We start from the raw sequence: 20,265 nt of genomic DNA, 5'->3' as shown, positions 1-20,265 counted from the left end.
AAATAACATTTTATTTTTAATTTCCTTATGTGTTAAAATATAAGTCATTCCATTTCTCTGTGATTAGTTTTAAAAATAAACAACGTGTATACTAATGTATGGACTTACTAAATAATAAGTTAAATTTGAATGAAGTTTAATATAATTGTTTATCTTCACTGTTTTAGTTAAATTAACGACATATTGAGCAAGAGTAATGGCGACCTATAGAAATGGTAAAGATTGATTTAAAATATTTAAATTGGATATAATTTAATATTGTAAATTTAACAGTGGATCGATATTTTATAGCTAGAATGTTTGATAGACTTAACTTTAAATTTGTTTAGTACTTTCGGTTGGATTTACAAAACTTTTTTAGTTTTATATTCACTAGAACATTTTCTTTTTTTATTAAAAAGTTATACTGACCTAATTAAATATATATAAATTTAGTATTATTATTAAAAAATCTAATATTTAATATAGAAAAGAATTAATCACGTATATCTATTTCATAATTTTTAGAAGAATTTTAATTCGTTTATTTTCCAATAGACAAATTGGTTGAATCAACAAGATTTTCAAGTTTTGTGATCAAATTTTTTTTGCAATAAGTAAATAAATAAATTATTATTTGTTTACCCTGTGTGATAAAAATGTCTATATTTGAACTCTATTTGTAGCATTTGAAGAAAACATTGTTTATATTGATAAACAGGTAGAGAGAAATATGCCAACATTTGTACACTTCGTCTACTTCAGACACGTATTCGTCTGCGTGCGTGCGTTATGAATCCCGACGCGCCTCTGTTCGCATAACGAGGGTGCTCGATTCTCGAAATCATTATCGCTCGTCAAAAGCCGATCCGGCGTTACGACCCTAAAGACAGGTAGCCTGCTTGAAACGGTCGCACATATGGCGCACCCACACCCGTGACCAATCGCTAACACGGTCATATCGGCCCTCGTTCACCACACCGCTGCACCGCACGCATCCACCAACACGGCTTTAAACGACGTACCTACACACGCGACGCGAAACCCCGCTTAAAACGCTCGTTTGCATTCTTCGAATGAATGAAGATATTGGGAGAGAGAGAGGGAGAGAGAGAGAGAGGCAGTGTTTATTAATATTCTAGGGCAAACCCTATAAGAATGATGTACAAGCAAGAAATGTGATAAGAATACAACAAAGAAAAATAATAATATAAAGAAGATAAAACAAAAGGTGAATAATATAACAAAAAATGGAGACGCAGAGAAAATACAAAAAAAATAATAAAGAGAAAATAAAGAAAAATAAAAATAAAAAAGCAAGTAAATAATAATGAAATTACAATAATAATAAAGTGGAAGAAAAGAAAAATTACTTTAAAAGAATTTATAGAGTCTAAAATTATCTATTCTGTATAAATCAGGTTTACTTTCAAATAAATGGAAGAGATCGCGAGTGATTCGTATAATAATGAAGTATTGACGATACTATTTGACGTTTGACGCTTTTCTATAAATGATAAATCGTACACGGAAAAAAAATGTTTCTAGCTACAGCTAATTCTGATTAGCTGAAATTGCATTTATAGTTATTATAGCTATGAAATTTGCTAATACATACAAAGGATTTGCTGCAGTAGCTAATATAAGGACGTAATAGCAAAATATGCATGTTACAGATCGATTTATTTAGCAATATGAGGTTAATTGTCACAGTTATCGGATATGTCCGTGTAAAAGAAAATTGTCTCTACCACAGTTAAATATGGTTTTACTGAAACTGTACTTGCTACCAAATTGTCTGTTACACAGAAAACGTTTGCTGCAATGATCAATACGTCGACATAATAGCAAAATGCTCGTCTGTTACAACGATAATATTTAGGCCTCACAGCTAATGGAAATTAGACCTCGCATATGACGTTAGGTGTCCATATAATACTACTGAATTTAGCTGCCATGCCTAATTTTTAGCTGTGGCAGCTAATCTTTTTTTTTCCGTGTAGAACTTTTCTTCAAATGGAAAAAATACTGATGACTACATCGATTTAAAAAAAGAAGTCGCCTCTCCGGATCGCGCCAGTGTCATTAGAATCTTCGTCGTAACGCGCGCGTGCTCGTTCGGCCAGAAACTTTTGCCGAACACAAGACGCGACGGCACGTGGGAAGCGCGAAGGCGGCACGCTCGAACACGAGGACTACCGCCATCCGACCTCGATCCCGATCTCGATTTCGATCTAGATCGCGCAAGCGACGGCCGGGCCGTCCATCCTTCCGTCCGGCTGGCAAGCCTCCTGGGCCTCGGTACTCGTCGCCGGCGACGAAAAATTGCACAACAGCAGGTTTCGTTCGTCGCAGCATATCATATAAGCGAGACAGGGCTGGGGCAACCTAATGCTAATGCGGCTACCATTAGCAAGTAGTGAATCGAATGCAAAGTCGGACGTAAGGTGGGACCACACAGGTCGCGCTTGCTCGCTCACTCACTCGCTCGCGGAGGGTTATACGGGGCCAGCAGATGCAGTGCCCCATAAACAGCGGGGCGAGACCACCCAACGCGCTTGTTCCTTCGTTTCGTTCCTTCGTCTGTTTCCTTAATAACCACGATAGCCTGCCTGTTACCGCGCGGGAAGGTGTGCAGGCTCTCTCTCTCTCCCTCTCCCTCCCTCCCTCTCTCTCTCTCTCTCTCTCTCTCTCTCTCTCCTCCCCCCGTATACGTACACGCGTATAGTGGATCAAATCGCAAGAGTGGCTCGCTCGCCTCTCTCGATCCAAATCGTTTTCGAGCTTTCGTAGGATGACGTCGCTCGACAGGGGGATCGGTGTGTAATTTCCGGTAATTGTCGAGTCGCTCACTCCCCGATCGATCCGGTCCCCCTTGAAGACGTCGTTTGGTACGTCGTTCAGGAAAGCTTGATAAATTGCGCGGCGATTGTCCGTCTCGCCTCTCTCGAATCCTGAAGATTTCTCTTATAATCGCACGTCGATCTTTTTTCCATGGACGACTCTCGACTCCGAGTCGCTCTATCCCCTGTTCGTTTCCTTTACTTCGCACGATTGCTCGTAACTTTGATATTTTCCTTTTTTCCCAGTTTATTATAAGATCACTCTCTTCTCCTTTTTCCTTTCTTCTTTTTTTTTTGTTTCTTTTTTTTTATTATAGACCCTAAGCTTCTGAGAACCACGCGAAGGGCTGTTCTAGCGTGATGGCCACCCGCGTTAAGTGTCGAGCTGTGAGATATATTTTTGGTAATCCGAAACTTACAAAAAAAGATCACCCTGGAGATTTTTCGGTCGCCCTTCGTCGCGTTTCTGTTGGTAGCACGAGGAAGTCTTTCCGAACGATTAAGCATTACTGTATGGTTAGCATCGTCGCTCTCTGCTTCGTACTCGACACTCACTTTTCTTACTTTTTTTACACATAATTACAACGATAGCTATAGGACGACTTCGACCAAACCATGATTAACTTAAAATTAACGCTATATTTTTAATTAATTAATATGAATAAAACTAATAAATTAGTTTAGAATTATATTTAAAGTATAGAAAAAAGATCGAGAACAACGAATATATAATATTAAAAATTTTGTCTTAAGCGATTCTACCAGTCGAGTTAATCACTGATTAACTTAAATTAATTTTGATCAAGTTAATTTGAAATTTACTGCCCATAGTCATCAGTTTTAAAAAAAATTATCAAAATGAAGTTAACAGTGCAATATTTATATCACAATCGTGAGGATTACTACACTATTATGTGCGACTAATTAACATATTTAACGATAAAGAAAAAGTATAGATGAGAAAAATAATTAAAATAAAAAAAAATAAATAATTCTTATTCACCAGAAAATTAAATTATTTAACTTCAAGATAAAGTAATTCCTCGACTGAAATGCAATCACAAAGCGGAATCTACCGACTGATACGAGTACTCATCGTACAACTATAATCGATAAAGAAGAGAAGTCGCTAAACAAAAAAATCTCGAGATTAATTATTTATATATATTTACACTCGGAACACTTTAAATAGTGGAAAAAATATTAATATCAGATACGCAACTGTGTTTATTCTGATATTACTGTAAGATATTACTATCGATAAAGAAGAGAAGTCCTTAAACAGAAGTAATTTTCAAGATTTTTTATATATACATTTACATTTGGTATATTTCAAATATTATAAAAAATATTAATATCAGTATTGGATACAATTGTGTTTATTTCGGTATTATAATATGTTACAGAATATACAATAACAACGAAGATATTTTTAACAAGGTTTATAAATGAACTGATGCTGGAGGAAACAAACTGCTATTAAAATAATAAGGTATATTTACAGAAATAAAATATGTATATTTTCTTAATATAACGATGGGGATAATTAATCAGTATAAATTTTGTAATTGAAAAATGTATAATTTTGAAGAAAATATTTCAAGAAAAACAAAATAGAATAAGTTAAAATTATCGATCAGCTTGTTGTAAAAATAGAAGTTCATAATATTTTCTTTTTTTTTCCTTTTCTTTTCAACTTATTGTTGTAAATATTTTTACATTGTGGAGTTAGATGCAATCATTCCTTCGTTATGTGAAGATAATTGTATCCAAATTACTTTATCTATATTTTTACGTGCACAATTATATACGATTATTTGCAAATTATTCCGTCTCTCTCTCCCCCTCCCTCTCTCTCTCTCTCTCTCTCTCTCTCTCTTTCTGTGCAAATTATTGCAATATTCTAATTGCAAAATTCTAATTGCAATACTCTAACACCACGATATTTTTAATTAAATCATTTTTATGAACATTTAGAATAAATCCTTGCCTTTGTATTTCAATATTGAAATAAAAATACATTCTGGTAAATATTTTTACACATACATTGCTGATCAAGCAATTCTTATTGCACATATTAGTTACTGATTTACAACGCGAGCAAAAAGATTCGTAAAACCGTTCGTTGCTAATTCAAGAATATTAACTCATTACGTTAAATGAAATATTTATCTTTAAAAGTCAGTATGTCTAGTAAATCAAGTGTACGTTTATAAACATTCGATTGCAAGCACGTATTCTTTTAAGATTCAGAGGATTAAATCAAATTTATAGCAAGAAAAGGAATTGCGCGTTAGTGTGAAAATGCAACGTAAAACTCAAGCATTTATATTTTGTTGTTTTTTTTAATATCCCGTTTAACTATATACATGGAAACTTCCATGCTCCGAAAGATGATGGAACGCAACAGGGTTTTTCATTACGTAATCGTTACGTAAAATGAAACCAGCGTATGTGACAAGGATTACAAGGCGAGCAATCAAGTCCGGAGGATAGAGCCAAGGTCGGATTAGAGTTGGTCATTATGATCCTTACGGCGTGGAAAATGATCTTAATCAAGTCTGCCTCCGCCGTCTCCGGATTTGTTCTCCAGGTAACGCCGTCGGTATGCTCCGGTAGGATCATATTTGTCCTCCAATAATTTCCACTCGTCCGGTTTATTGTCGATTAGATGATGAGAGATCTTGTCGGCCATGTTCTTTTGTGACTCACTACAACCGGCGCAATCGTGCTCCAACGCATCCGGCAGATTCTCTAAAGGGGTTTCATTGAGATCATAATAATTATTATCTTCTTAGTAAGATCTTAGCAAGGTTTTTCAATCAGTACCACCGCGAAACACTGATGTGCCGCAAAGGATCTTTTGCGAGAAGTGTGCCGTAAAAATTTTATAAAAGAGAAAATGAGGAGAAAAGATTTAGAAATAAATAAACGAGTAAGAAGCGAAGTAAAAATATTTTTTAAATTGTGAAAATTACGTTTTATTCACTCTCGTTTCAGTCAAAACGATATCGTCATTGTAATAAAAAAATCGCTTTTAATATAATAAAATGAAAATTGAAACTTTTATTTTTGAATGTCGTATTTGCGGTATCTGATAAAAGACCCATGCTTGAAGCATTTAATGAGGTATCTCAACAAATTTAGCTTATTATTTAATATGTTGCAAATTGAAAAAGATTTTAAAAAATCCGCCTTAGAGCATACAGTCCACTTGATGCTTTGAAGCATTTTCATTCTGTCAATAAATTTTTTTCTTTTGATTAGTCAATTAAATGCTTCGAAGTAGCATTAAGTGGATTGCACTGATTCTCTAAGATTATGACACTTTATCTTCGTTTGCATTCATTAGCAAGAATGTAATAACAAAGTCAGAATGCGTTATACAGGTGTGTCTTGAGAGAAATAAATTTTTCAAATATCAAGGCATATAAAATTTCCAAAAGAACTGTTTTTAATTTTCATGCACCCTCTTATAAATTTAAATTCCTTAAAATTAAAAATTGTCAAAAATTCTCATTTTAAGAAATTTATATTTAGAAGAAAAGGTGCGTATAGAATTAAAAAAAATTTTTTTGCTTTTACTGAGAATGAAAAAAAATTCCAAATCTCGGAATATACTTGAGTTCCTCTTGGTTAAAGGATTAAAGGGACATGGAGAACAGATGCTTCGCCGTCCTACGCATACTTACTTTTGAGTTCCGCTGCGTCTGGGGTGCAGGGATTCTTATCAAGCAGGCAACCCACGTATCCGTTTAACAGCCTGTCGTTGTTTAATATCGCGTCCACGTCTACATTGTCGAATTTCGTGGTGTACATCTCTTCAGCAAGAACGGAAGAGGACGAAAGGACACACACGATGATAAAGACGTTGACTAGGTATCTCATCGTATCGGATAAGATCGATGCGTTGCTCCTGATTCACTGCTCATGAAACTCATTACTTCGTATGTCTTATAAGGGACTTGGACACGGTTCGTTAGTCGCACAAAATCGTCCTCCTGTGTCCTTGCCATAATTTATCGAGAAAAATACGCGCAATGAAGTCACTTCCTGCGTCGATGCAATTGATATTTCTCTCTAAATTCAGCCCTCTCTCAATTTTTTATCGTCAAATTATAAACATTACTAAAATTATATATTTTTTTTAAACATATTTTTTAGATTATATATATTATATAAATTATTATTATTACTCTAAAAGAATAACTAGATATTTTATACTCACATTATTATATACATAATTATTGTTGCATATAATTAAGAACTTAATTTTTATATCATGGTTTTTTCATAAAAATTGCTATAAAAAATTTAAAGATTTTATATCCAATATTGTAAAAAATATAAAAACGTTTTTCTGTCAGAAAAGAAGTGAAAGAAAGAAACAACACGTAATAATTTCATTAGATAAAATTTTTTTATATATTTGATAAAAATGTATGAAAAATATAAAAGAGAGAGAGATTAATTCTATGTGGTATCGCAATCATTATACTTGTGTCAAGTACAAAAATATATAAATGGATAAAACGCATAGCGAGGAATTTATGCGTCATATACGTGAAAAGAATTCTCATGTTTCAATTCTTTTTTCGTATTCCATAGATGGTATAAATGATGTATTACGTGTGCGTGACCTCGACTTTTAGACGACTCGCATAAGGGACGATTGTATCATTGACGACTCTCGTTATCCGTTCTCTGCAAAATTTCTTTAATTCGTAAATTTAAATTCTCCGCTTGAGGCATTTCGGCCTTGCATAACTTGCTAGTAATGCAATATCGTCCTCTGTCGCGGAGAAAATTGATTCTTGGAAGTCTCCTCGTGTAATTGCTATTGTCATCTTGGTAGTATACTTTTGAAAAGCATATATAATAATCACGATGTCACATGAGCAAAACAGTTTACAATTAATTTAGCAAACTTATGACATTTCTCCATGTTTTTAAGATTTTTTCATTGAATATTTTTTTGTTGAATAACTTTATTTTTAAACAGCAATTTATCTTGTCTTAATTTTGTTTCAAATATTTTAATAATATAAATATTTTAGTAAAAATGTTGAATAGATATAATATTTGTGTCTTTAATTGTCTATAGATCTTACAAATCGTATTATACTAAGCAAGGTTTATGCAATGTTTTCTTACTAACAACTAGTGTGCTAAAAGATTAATCGTTTAGCGCGCTAGAAAATTATTTACGCTCAAGGAACGCATCAAGAAAAAGTCAAACTGATGATTTTCTTATTACAAAATTTAACTTTACTGACATTAAGAATCAAAATAAAGCTTTTTTATTTTTTGTTGACTTTTGTGTTCCTTTTGGTTAACAAATTTAATTCTATAAATTATACTTTTTTAGCTGTTAATTTTCTAAAAAAAGTTAATGATTTAGAAAATTTGTTTAGCTGCTAGATTTCTATACAGTTGCTAATAAAAAGCATTATGTAAATGCTTTTTGTCCCAACTATAAACAGTATAAACCCTCTTAGAAAACTCGCTCCCAGGAAAAAATCGATTCCATTCGACCAATGCACATTCGTCTGATTTCAGAGATCAACTCAAAAGTTTCGCGTTTCATAATCCGCGACAAAGTGGCTTATCAGTGTGGACTTTTAATATTTCGTAAAAGAAGGAAACGATGCCCGGCTTGGAGCGGATTAATCTCTGCGGTCGTCTGATCGAGGGAACGCGGAGGAATTTCCTGAAATATTATCTGAAAAAATGTCCAACCCTGTTTCACGTCTGCTACGATCCGATCGGCACCCATCGGAAAGCGAGGGCCTTTATCGGATTTCTTTTCGGATTTGTCGCAGCTGTCGTGTTGTACGAGGGCATAATCGTCGATCTACAATTTGACACGTATACCAGTATCTTTCTAGGAGCCATCCTTGTCGTGATGCTATCGATAGGATGCGCTTCATCGATACAGGTAATCTCTTTTCTTACTTCACTCAATTTAACTTATTATCTTTTATACCTTCTTATATTATCTTACTTTTATACTCTTGTATTGTTTTATTAACGTACTTGATTAAGCATCGACATTGATATCTCTCTGCGAAAGATACTCAAGGAACATACAAAAGTTAACAAAAAAGTAAAATGATTTTTTTTTTATTCTTAACGTCAATAAAATGTCAAATTTTATAATAAAAAAATTATCACTTTGACATTCATGACGTTAAAATAAAGTCATTTTAACTTTCTCTTAACTTAGTGTATTCCTTAGGTACTAGGTCCTTTCCAGCAACGTATACATGCAGGCGACACTGTGTACGATTTCGTACTTTCCAATTGTGACAAGTCGTCAACTCATACAAATCTAAAATGCTGTTTTCGACTGTCGTTTTATATAATTTCACAAATATCAAATTTTTGCGTTTCAATACCATTTATTTTTCTAGAAGTGAAACTCCAATTTAAGAGGTTTCAAGGTTGAAGACATTTGGATGTAAGAGACCTTTTTCTTTATTTCATTTTAACGGTGAAATAAAAAAGCTAATCAACGTCTCAGCTACAAGTCGACATTGTGTATTATGCCGGAATCAGACTAAGCATTGAAAATTGAGATTGAAGATTGAAAAATTCAAATTTGACCAATCGAAACGAAAGGGGCTAAAATTTCTTTGTCTTTATTGGTCAAATTTCAATCTTCAATCTTCAACCTCAATCTTCAATGCGTAGTCTGATTTCGGCCTTACTATGTCACACAATATATGACTGTTTTCCGTTGCTGGAAAGCAACCCACTCTTTTCCCCAGGAATTCATTTGATTACGTTACTATATTGATCTAATTGCTATTCTTGATAAAACCGGATCGAAACTACGTGTTTGCCTTGCTAAATATTTTACAAATTGAAACTTGCCATATTTCTGTGAATTCTATTGCATCGTAATGTGCTTTAATGTATATTCGTGTCATGCACGTTACCTTGTCCGCACAATCCGATTCTTATATAGGATTGCAAATATTTGTCGAGTAAATGTGCAGTTCAAAGCAATTTCCAATGATAATAAGAAAATGTAGTTATGATAATTTTGTATGCTATTTATATATGAACTTTGAAACAAGGACATTTTTATTCAGTTAGCTGCGTTAGACATATAAAAAGAATATATATTTTTAAAACATATATTCTTATAGCATAACATTAGAGAGAAATATATAGAATGTTTAATAAATATAAGTTGCTTTTACATAGAAAGAACGATTTTGCTGAAGTATCTAAAATTTAGATAGCTCTAAATCCAACAAAATAATTTTGTTTGGATCATCAAAGTATCTATTAAAATAATTATCGATCAATTTGATTGCTAAAATGTCAAAACTTTTTGTAACATTACTCATCATGCTTGAATGTCTTATAAAATTTCCTACATTATTTTTTGATGGTCTAGCAAGATTATTTTCAGATCAATACTTACTACGTCAATTTTGAGATACTTCAGTAAAATTTATCATCAGTTAAAGAATATTTGGCATTGAAATCGTCGTTCTGTCGATCTGAATAGGTGAGATGTATCTGTCTTTTGACAATACCAACTTTTCTTGGCCGATCTGGACGCAATGTTTTGAGGGCTCTCGTTCTGGGATATATAATAGCGGGACCTATATTCAATTTAACGTACAACGCTAAAGAAGTGGTGAGAACTTTCGCTTGCACGATGCAGTTGACATACAATCTCACCGAGACACGCTTCGATCTCATGTTTAAGCCGTTTCAACAGGTGTATCTGCTAATTGAAATAATAATGCAATAAGCAAATTTTGAAGAAGATTAGTTGTTTGTGCGATGAAACTTCGCGCGAAAAAGTCAACCGATATAACCAAAGTATCTAATAATACGTAGGCAGTGCTCGCCATGAAAACGGATGCGAACGAGCTAAAGGATACTTTATCCTCGGTGAGAGATTTGATGAGCCCGATAGTCGAGGAAATCGAGGGCGAAGAGGAGATGAGGAGACTGAAAGAGGAGAACGACTATTTGGATGAGCTCCAGGACGATACGAGAAGAAGCGACGAGATCGAGGAGAAACATGAGAAAGAGATCGCGAACGCGAAGTCCGAGGCGGATGTTTACGAGGCGAAGTACAAGAGGAAGATTGAGGCGCGCTGCGAAGAGCAGCTTAGCCATGGTGCTGAACGATGCAGGTAAGATATTTAACACTGACTTCATCTAAATAACATCGGAGAACTTCGTAGTCGGCAAATAATTTTTAGATACATTTTCTCGTAAATAGATTTCTAGGAATTCATTCTCGTGCAAATCCGGCGAATGATATAATAGTACCAATACAATAATACGATTGGCAAGATTCTTTGTAAGAAGATAAATAAAAAATGTAAAATATTCTTTAATTTCATTAATTTTCAAGAAAAATAATCTTGAATATAAGAAAATTAATTTTATTTAAAAACAGAATTAATAGCTATATATAACAGCTATTAATGTTATTGTATAGCTATAGCTATACAATTCTTTGTAATAATTCAACAAAAATATCACTGCTTTAGGCTTTACAATTGTGATATTTGTTAACTTTCTAAATATTTCTTTCTTTTAATTTTACATAGAGATGAAAATGACCAAATTTTACGATAATTTACTCAGTAATTTACTGTAAATTAGTCAGTAATTTATGGAGGCTGATAAAATGGTAATTTAAAAAAATTATAAAAATAATTTGATATAAGAGAGTGTTTAGTCATTAAGTTAAAAAATTTAAAAACACTTTATTTAATTTAAATTTTTATTTTGATACTACATATTGATATAATAATTAAGAAACTATGGTACTATATGTAGGTACGTAGTAACTAAAGAAACTTCAAATAAATTATTAAAATTTTGAAAACAAAAAGTGTGACAGGTACAGTAGTCTTAAACTATATTTTTCATACCTTATAAACTTATAAAATTAAATAATAGAAATAGAAGAAAAAAAAATGTCATTGTGTAACTTTTCAAATTACGTAATTTAAAAAAATCACGTACTGATTTGGAACAATCTATTGCGTGATTTACATGTTTTAATTACATGATTTCGTTATGTAACTTTGCGACGTAATTTTTTTCAATAGGGTACACTGAAAAAAAAGATTTTTTTACCATCTAATTTGCTGCAGCAGCCAATCTTTTTTTCAGTGTACGTTTAGATTTAGACAATAGCCCTGTTAATCTATCAGCGATTCCTATTAGGAATATTGAATGATTGTATAATTTTTTACAATACATAAGTACGAAAATACAGTCTATTTGTGCATAAAACTATAAGAAACAACAAATTTTACCAAAATTACCAATAAATTACCATTTTACCGTAATTTTACCGTAAGTAATTGTAAAATTGAATTTGACAGTAATTTTGCATCTCTAATTTTACGTTTTTAATTTGTCTTATAATTAGTATTAATTTAATGAAATTTAACTAATGCGGATTTTCAGAGATATGTTTGCTGACGCTTACGACAAGTGTTACGATACAGTGACGGTCTTTGCGGCCTGGCTGCTGTGTTGGCCGATGAAACTTAACTTCGTATGCAATCTGGTGCAGGCCCTCGGTGGTTCCAACATCTGTGATCCCGAAGGAAAGGTAGACCCCGGTATTGGCGAAGGCTACGTTGCTTTAAAAAGTGAATATCATTCGCATCGATAAAAATTTAGGAATGAACACATTCAATTCCTCCGCGACGTTTTCGCGAGATATTGTCTCCTCTTCATGAAGGAGCCAGAGACGCCTTCAGCAAAAGCCTCAAGGACGCGAAACTGCAGTATAAAGTAAAGGAAATGCCGGTGATTCTCGACCTTCACGACGCCACAGATGCTGCCCAGGCTGTAATGCACGAATTCAACGCACGCAGAAAAGTTTTTGAGTCAGTGATGATGATTATTAAAAGGTAATAGCAGGAATACAGATGATTTTAAGAACTCGGATAATTGTCGCTCTTCTTAGAGTAAAAATGGAAGAAAATTATGTGAAAAAATTTTGCACAGTTTAACTTTTTGTTTTTTTTAATGGAATCACATATTTACTCTTCAAAAAATAGAATATACCTTCAAACATTTTTTCGACAATGCTTCTTGTTTATTTACAGAAAGAAAATTTTTGCTTAAGTAATAAAAAATTTAGTTAAATGTAGATCTAAAAATAATTTTGTTGGATTATCAAAATAGTTATGTCGGAGTATCAATATAATTATTTATAATGCTCAACTTTCAAAATAGTAGAATGTTCAAGCTAGTTGCAAAAATGTCAAAACCTTTTTTGCAGCGTTGATCATTATTCTTTTTTTACGCAATTATCTTGATGATCCAACAAAATTATTTTTATAACTAAATTTTTCGAGACTTCAGTAAAACTTTCCATATACATAAAAAAAATTTGCCTGAAAGGCCTAAAGGTTCATCATTAAAACAAAATATATTTTATACAATTATCCAGATGTCTGTCCTTCGTTTTCTTGAGAATCATCTTAAATGCTCAGACGTATCACGAGAAATACTTGAACGACATCGAGCATGACAACGTATATATTACTTCGTACTTCCGGAAGATCGATGCAAGACGGAAGGCTCGCGGTAGTTTGACCCTGCTGCCCCTAAAGAAGATCGAGAGATTGAAATTCGTGAATCCATACAGCCTGCGGCCAGGCCAAGCCGAGCGGGTGCATCTGACAGGACAAACGGTGAAGTTGATTCTCGAGCTGATCAGCATAACGACGTTTATACTGATGGACAGACTCTTCTTTGAAGCACTCGATTTAGTCAGAAGACACTCCTACATGGAATATACCCAGGTTTGAGATTTGGAAAGCAATTCGATCAACAATTCTTGTTATTTCTAGTTAGATTTGAGTTTAAGCCCAAGATTCTTTCGAAACATCTCTGCATATGTTCGAGTTTAAATTTTTGGACCTCTTTTATTTGCAAATTTTAAAAAAGCTAACTTTATAAAAGATTGATTTATTTAAATGTATAATACAAAAAAAAAAGGAGGAAATCTACGACGAACACGTAATCAGGAAAGTTTTAAATAATAATAATAAACTAGCATGTGAAAATGGCTAGATCTAATGCGGTTTTTCCTAAGGCGTTATATAACTTAATTATTTATTTTTTCCGATCTGTTTTCAACTTTAACTGGAATTTTTTTCTAGGCGGGTCACCACGACTTGACCTTGGAGGTTCGCGGTATTGGAATGATAGCCTCTCTGATACGTAGCGTCATCCGCGGATTCAACGTGAAGAGGCGAGTAAAGACCGTGGTATCTAACAGCGCGTGTCTACCGAAAGCCAGTAAAGTACCGAATTACATGATCCTCAAGATCTATTCGATCTATCTCGCCATTTGGATGTTGTTGTTCACCGCCGCTTACACGCAACGGCTGCGGCGCGTGATCTGCTCATTCTTCTACAGAAAACGTGAGAAGAGGCGTGTGTTATATCTCTACAACGAGAGCCTGAGACGCAGACTCGGTCACGCCAGGTAGAGAAGGAATTAAATATCTTGCGGTTAAATTCGCAGATTCTGCCAGTATCTGCTTTTTCTCTATGACTATTTCGAGAAACGGAAAAGACAATTTTGCTGAAATATATAAAAATTTAGACAGATGCAGGTCTGAAAATAATTTTGTTGGGCTATCAAAATAATTATAGGTCTGTTTTTTATTGCAGCACTCTCTGAACTGGTGCACACGGTGCAATAAGTTGAAGTAAAGTGAATATACGTTTGTTTCACTTCAACTTATTGCACCGCGTGCATCAGAGTGCATCAGAGAATGCAGCAATAAAAACAGACCTTATGTAAGGTTCAAGCATGACAAGCAATACTCTATAAAAAATTAAAATATTCTAGCAATCAGTTTGATTACAATACAACGTACAATTAAATAAATATTTTCATCTGTATAATCTAGCTATTTTAAAATTTAAAATACTTCAATATAACCGCTAGTCTTTCCATGCATGTGTGTTATCTGGGAATCTTTTCTATGAATAAGAGATTCAGTTCTCTTTCTACATCTATAATGTAACATAATCTCGAGCGCTAATTATTTTGATGAAGATAAAATAGCGAATTTTATACGAATAATGCTCGAACTAGTTTCAAGTAATAAAACTTGGAATATCGACAAATGCTCAAATCTTCGCGTATCGATCTTCATCTCATTTTCGATATCAAGGTTCATGCGAGCCAGGGTCAAGACTTTAGTCAGAACTCATCGGCTGGAGTACGACATAGATCCGTGGATCGCCCTCAGGTTGCGTTGGCCAGCACTCTGCGGTTGGTTGGTGATCTTCGCCTGGGCACGTCACAAGTGCCTCATCTGCGGCGAAGTGGAACCCAGGAAAGGTCCGCAATTCCATAGATGCACGACACCCGGATGTCCCTTCGTTCATTGTCCCGAGTGCTGGGACGATGTCGATAGAATTTGCTATGCTTGCGCGGATATTGGCGAAACGGACGACGACACGGACGAGTTCGACACTCTTGTAATAAAATAGAAAGGGAACCGGTATATGCGAATGTTTCGCTCGATGTGGATATAATGCGGCCTGTTATATTCACTAATATTATATAGTATATATCAGATTTGTATAACGCATTTTTTTTAATTTACAAAAGAAGTTACATGAGGGAAATAACTAATTTAAATTTAGAATTTTATTATTATTTACAATTATTTCTAAAAATTGAAATCTATAATTTTAACTAGTTCGATTTCCTGTGCTCTGTATAGGTAATGTTTTTTTTTATAAAATGTACATAACAATATATAATTTAAACCTTGATTTATTTGATAATATCAATTTTTAATAATATATAATAATAATAATAATGTATTATCAAAAGCTGGTATTATTGAAAATTTATCTCTCTATGATAGTATATCACATATAATATACTTAATTGTATTTACATCAATCAATTTATATTTCGGTATTAAATAAAATCAGAAAATACCAATACAATTAATATCAAAATAAAAAATCATTTATATAACATCAGTTATATATATATATACTGATGCGACGGAAAAGTTTGATATTCAGAGATTGATTCTATTGTAATATCCTAATATTTTTTACATAATCCTCAAATTCGGAAAATAAAGTTTATGTTCTTATTATTCTTTATCGCAACATTGCCTTAAACTTTGATTACTAGTATTTATTATGCTCAGCGCTAATTGGAAAAAACTTCTTGCCGTATCACAAGCAAAAATTTTCCGTTCAGTGACAGCTATCTTATATCGCGTTGAGATTTTTTTGTATGTAAAGAGAGTCACATGAATAGGATTCAATGAGGAAAACATCAGATGGTTCTATGTATCATCGAACAATGGAGATAAACATAAAGATAAATATACGTGGCATACATTATGACGCATATATATTACGAACAATGTTTTATTTGCATATGTATAAATTTTTATTGTGTCAAGTCTCAACTACAAGGACGATAACAATTAGTACTGCATCATAATAATTTTATATCGTATATTAATTTTTCTCCTTGCCGATTCCTGATTAAATCTGGACGCCTTCATTGTTGGCCATTTCCTCATATTTCTTCGCGTATTTCTCTTCCGGGTCGTATTTCGCCTTCAATAGATTCCACCAATCTCTCTTATTTTGCACTAGATATTTTATCACCTTCCTTACTATCTCTTTCTGACGTTCCGTACATTTTGCACATTCATTTTCTAGCGCCTCGTTTATGTGTTCTGCAATTACATGATTATTATTTATTTAATGATGCTAAATGCAATCGGATACTAATTATCTTGATAATGTCAAAATGGACCTTGATCTAATGAAAATTTTTCTTAGAAATCTTCATATAATTTTTCAAAGTTTTTATATAAATTTTATATTTTTTCAGAATTTCTGTAATTTTCGTAATTTTACAATTTTTAGAAAATTCTCAGATCTTTTTATATAAATTTGAATATTTTTTAGAAATATTAGAAAAAATTTACACATCTTTTCTAGAATTCTTCATATGTCAAATATTTTATATAAGACTTTTAAGATTTCGCATTCTATAATTTCTGAAGAAAACGTTTAAAAAATCTGGAAACATTTGAAGTATTTTTTTCAGAAATCTTTGTAAATTAAAAATATGGCAAATTCTTAAAAATATGAGACATATGAGAATTTGTTTTACCAGGGCACTTAGGAAAAATATCTTTAATCATATTAATATCTTTAATAGCTAATCGTATTGTACTATTAACTGTTAAATAAAGGTGTTAACATATTAGAGGCGTACTTTGTAACAAATTGAATATTTATTAGTCAAGGAGTTGTATAATTTAGCGAACGATAAATACTTGTTGAGAAAAAACTTTTTCAATCTCGGTTAAAAAAACCCATATTTTGTAAATAAAACTCTTTTTATATGTTACATAAGAAGTTACAAAGTTCTAGGATGTTTTTGTCTCTAAGAGATATGTTTTTAAAACTACTTCTGAAAATGATCTTTTTTGCAGTATATTTATATACTCTTCAGGCATTTTGATAAAAATAAATAATGATGAGATTACTTATAATTATCCAGATAGCACAAAGAATTTAAAAATAACTCAGTCATATGTCATCAATTCTGAATTCATTTTTATAATAATTAACATTGGCTGTGTTCAGCAAAGAAAGCAGCTTTGTAACTGTTGTAAAATTCTTGAATATGATTGGTTTATACATTTAGATCCAATGAGGAATTAAGGGCAAGACCAATCATATTAAAGAATCACTTAGCGCTGATTAATTTTCTCTGCTGAACACAGCCATTAGAATTTATGCTTTACGCATACACAGACTGAGATAAACAATCAAATTCAATTCAACTCGTTTAAAGTTTTTTTTATCCGGGCTGCATTTATAATTACGAGTATAGAAATCATGCGCAATACTCACTCTTCAATTCAATAGCTTCAGGAGGGCATCTAACGTCGGGTTTATCTAGCAAACAATCGATATATCGCTTCAACAGTCGTTCATTCTTAAGAACTGCATCTATATCTATGTTGTCAAATTTATTAGTGTATTCCTCCGCGTAAACAACAGAAATAATGGCCAACAAGCATAACACTGCGAGTTTCATTGCTGCAACACGTATACATCTAATTAAATGCAAGCAAACGAAGTTCAAGTTTGGGAAACCTGCAAGTTGTATCGCGAGTAATTTTGAAAGATACATAATAGCGTAAGCGAATCTACCAGCGTCATTACACGCACATTTTCCGTAATTGTAACCGTAAGACGTGTACCGTAAAAATTAACCAATCAGAGCCGAAAACGTTTGATAGTTCTTGACTGCCATTGGCCAATTCTTCTGGTACGTTTTACTTACTGTTATGAAAAATGTGTGCGGTGGTTCTCACTGGTTATACGATTTTATATTATGGTATTTATAAAAGATTAAAATCTGCGCGTTTCTCGGAAGAATATCAATAAGCATTTGCTCTTCCAGCAACAGAACACAGTCATATTGTGTGACACAGTAATATACAGTGTCGACTTATAGTCGAAACTTTTTTATGTATTACTTCTATATGTGTGTGTTGCTGGAAAGAATCTAATAACGCACCGCCCAGTCGGAATGATAGGTGATCAACATCGGATGAATGCTGATTCAACATCGATCGACCAATTATTTCTAGCTGGACGAGATTTGCGAATTTAATTCGACGCTTCTTCAGAAGTCAAAACGACATCGACATTTGCAAAATATAATCCGGTGAAAATTTTTCTCAGAATTTTTATACAAATTGGGACACTTTTCAAAAATACTAAAAATGTCTGTATCTCTTCTTAGAATTTTTCATACATGTAAATTCTGAAATATTCTAAGATTTTCTATTCTATTTCTAAGATTTTGCAATCTATAATTTCTAGAAAAATACTATAAACTTTTCCAAATTTTATAAGATTTCATCAGAAATTAAAGAGTGACAAATCTTAGAGATCTTAGAATATTTCAGAATTCATATATAAAAAATGAAATTTACACAAAAAATTCTGCAAATTGCATGAAAAATTTTACCACGAACAATGATGAAAAATATCGGATGAGGCATGTCGTAAATGCAGAAACATTTGCATATTGATGAGATGATTATAATGCAGCGAGGAATAAACTTAGAGACACGTATAATCTTTTCAAATATAGCCTCTTAGAAGAACGTCACAATAATTAAATTAACTTCCACAAGTATTAATAATCGCGATGCAATTATATTTTAGATCTTTTTCGATCCTTTTTCAATCGGAACACACTGATTCACATTCAGCGATGAAAAAACTGAACCGTATTCGGATCGGAAAGCGCAATAGTTAATTTACTGCGTAATCACATTCATTTTTCAAAGCGATGTCCCGACGAAGAAATCGCGCCAATTGACATGGGATATATAAATGCTCACCTAACACGTGTTATTCGCAATCTGACGTATATAATTGTACAGATATCACTCGTGTGACTTGACTTTATATACGTACGAAGAGACGAACGGCATGGTGGGGATGGTACCGATTTATTCTGTGAATTCTACTTAATCGTTAGCTAGCACCTTCACCTTCGCACCCATCAGTGGGGAACACGTCATTAATGACGCATTATCGTTTTTCTTTTCTCGCTGACGGAGATTTTACAAACGCAAGGGTTTCCAAGTCATTACCATAATAACTTCTTAAAAAGAAAAACGCTTATATAATTTAAATAGATTTTAAATTATAGAAGCATTTATATATTAAAAATGCTAACTGGATAGTTTTCCTTTTTTAAATAACATTTCCAGAAATCATAAAATTATTTTCGTTCGATACAGAATGGAACGGAAAAATATTTTTGAAAATTTTAGATTTATCACATGATTTATCATCAACTTTTAGTCTTCGAGTTACTTAAGAGACTTGTCTCGTGATTGGCGAATTATTCTTCATTTTATTTATATTTATATCCATAACTCCATCGTGGAAGCAATATTATCTCGACGATTGAAGATTAGTATCAATATGAATGAATTGTTATGTAATAAAATTAATTTATTGAAGTCGATATTTCTTCAAGGTTTCGCAATAATTATATAATAATTTACTTCTAATCTTAAGCAATACTAATTTTTCAAGACTTTCTATATTTGTGAACAGTTCAGGTGGTTATTTTCAAAAAATGTTCTCATTGTTTATCTCATTTTTTTCAAAATCACGGCTACAACTTTTCAAGTTAAGCTTGGTCGTTTATATTTTTCCGTCATGTTATTAACAAAAATATCTTAAAACACAGCTCTTTTTTTCTCTCATACAAATGTACTTGAATTAAAACAGGTATTGCAGAAATATAATTAACGTGCGAACAAACGTTTTCTCGCAGGATTATGCGAGAAAAATATAATTAGAAAATATCGAATAATCAAACAAAAAACAT

General features: G+C 32.7%; 2 protein-coding genes across 2 annotated transcripts; one reads left to right on the top strand and one right to left on the bottom strand.

The window, feature by feature from the left end:
- Window positions 1-5,358: 5,358 nt before the first annotated feature.
- LOC108724284 (uncharacterized) lies at window positions 5,359-19,356 on the bottom strand. The gene is made up of 6 exons (XM_018450592.1): window positions 19,262-19,356; window positions 17,754-17,942; window positions 16,368-16,561; window positions 13,379-13,611; window positions 6,515-6,738; window positions 5,359-5,576 (listed from the first exon to the last, which is right to left on the bottom strand). Exons 2-6 carry the CDS (start codon window positions 17,938-17,940, stop codon window positions 5,374-5,376), a joined length of 1,041 nt encoding a protein of 346 aa, XP_018306094.1. The 5' UTR covers window positions 17,941-17,942; window positions 19,262-19,356; the 3' UTR covers window positions 5,359-5,373.
- On the top strand, window positions 8,395-15,374 carry LOC108724293 (DC-STAMP domain-containing protein 1). The gene is made up of 8 exons (XM_018450603.1): window positions 8,395-8,760; window positions 10,345-10,560; window positions 10,683-10,984; window positions 12,279-12,466; window positions 12,559-12,730; window positions 13,276-13,630; window positions 13,991-14,319; window positions 15,017-15,374. The coding sequence occupies exons 1-8, from the start codon at window positions 8,470-8,472 to the stop codon at window positions 15,336-15,338; spliced, it is 2,175 nt and encodes a 724-aa protein (XP_018306105.1). The 5' UTR covers window positions 8,395-8,469; the 3' UTR covers window positions 15,339-15,374.
- Window positions 19,357-20,265: the final 909 nt, after the last annotated feature.

The sequence above is a fragment of the Mycetomoellerius zeteki genome, unplaced genomic scaffold (assembly GCF_001594055.1).
Source record: "Mycetomoellerius zeteki isolate Tzet28-1 unplaced genomic scaffold, Tzet1.0 scaffold288, whole genome shotgun sequence".
In the NCBI taxonomy this organism is placed as follows: Eukaryota; Metazoa; Arthropoda; class Insecta; order Hymenoptera; family Formicidae; genus Mycetomoellerius; species Mycetomoellerius zeteki.
This window is presented reverse-complemented; position numbering and strand designations above follow the sequence as displayed.

Bases quoted from the DNA above. Each gene is read 5' to 3' on its own strand.
- LOC108724284 (XM_018450592.1), bottom strand. From the start codon at position 17,940: ATGAAACTCGCAGTGTTATGCTTGTTGGCCATTATTTCTGTTGTTTAC. The intron at 16,562-17,753 runs GTGAGTATTGCG...ATGTAATTGCAG, and splicing joins TGAAGCTATTGAATTGAAGA to AACACATAAACGAGGCGCTA. The intron at 13,612-16,367 runs TAATCAGGAATC...TATTCCATGTAG, and splicing joins ACAATGAAGGCGTCCAGATT to GAGTGTCTTCTGACTAAATC.
- LOC108724293 (XM_018450603.1), top strand. From the start codon at position 8,470: ATGCCCGGCTTGGAGCGGATTAATCTCTGCGGTCGTCTGATCGAGGGA. The intron at 8,761-10,344 runs GTAATCTCTTTT...CGATCTGAATAG, and splicing joins GATGCGCTTCATCGATACAG to GTGAGATGTATCTGTCTTTT. The intron at 12,731-13,275 runs GTAATAGCAGGA...ACAATTATCCAG, and splicing joins GTGATGATGATTATTAAAAG to ATGTCTGTCCTTCGTTTTCT.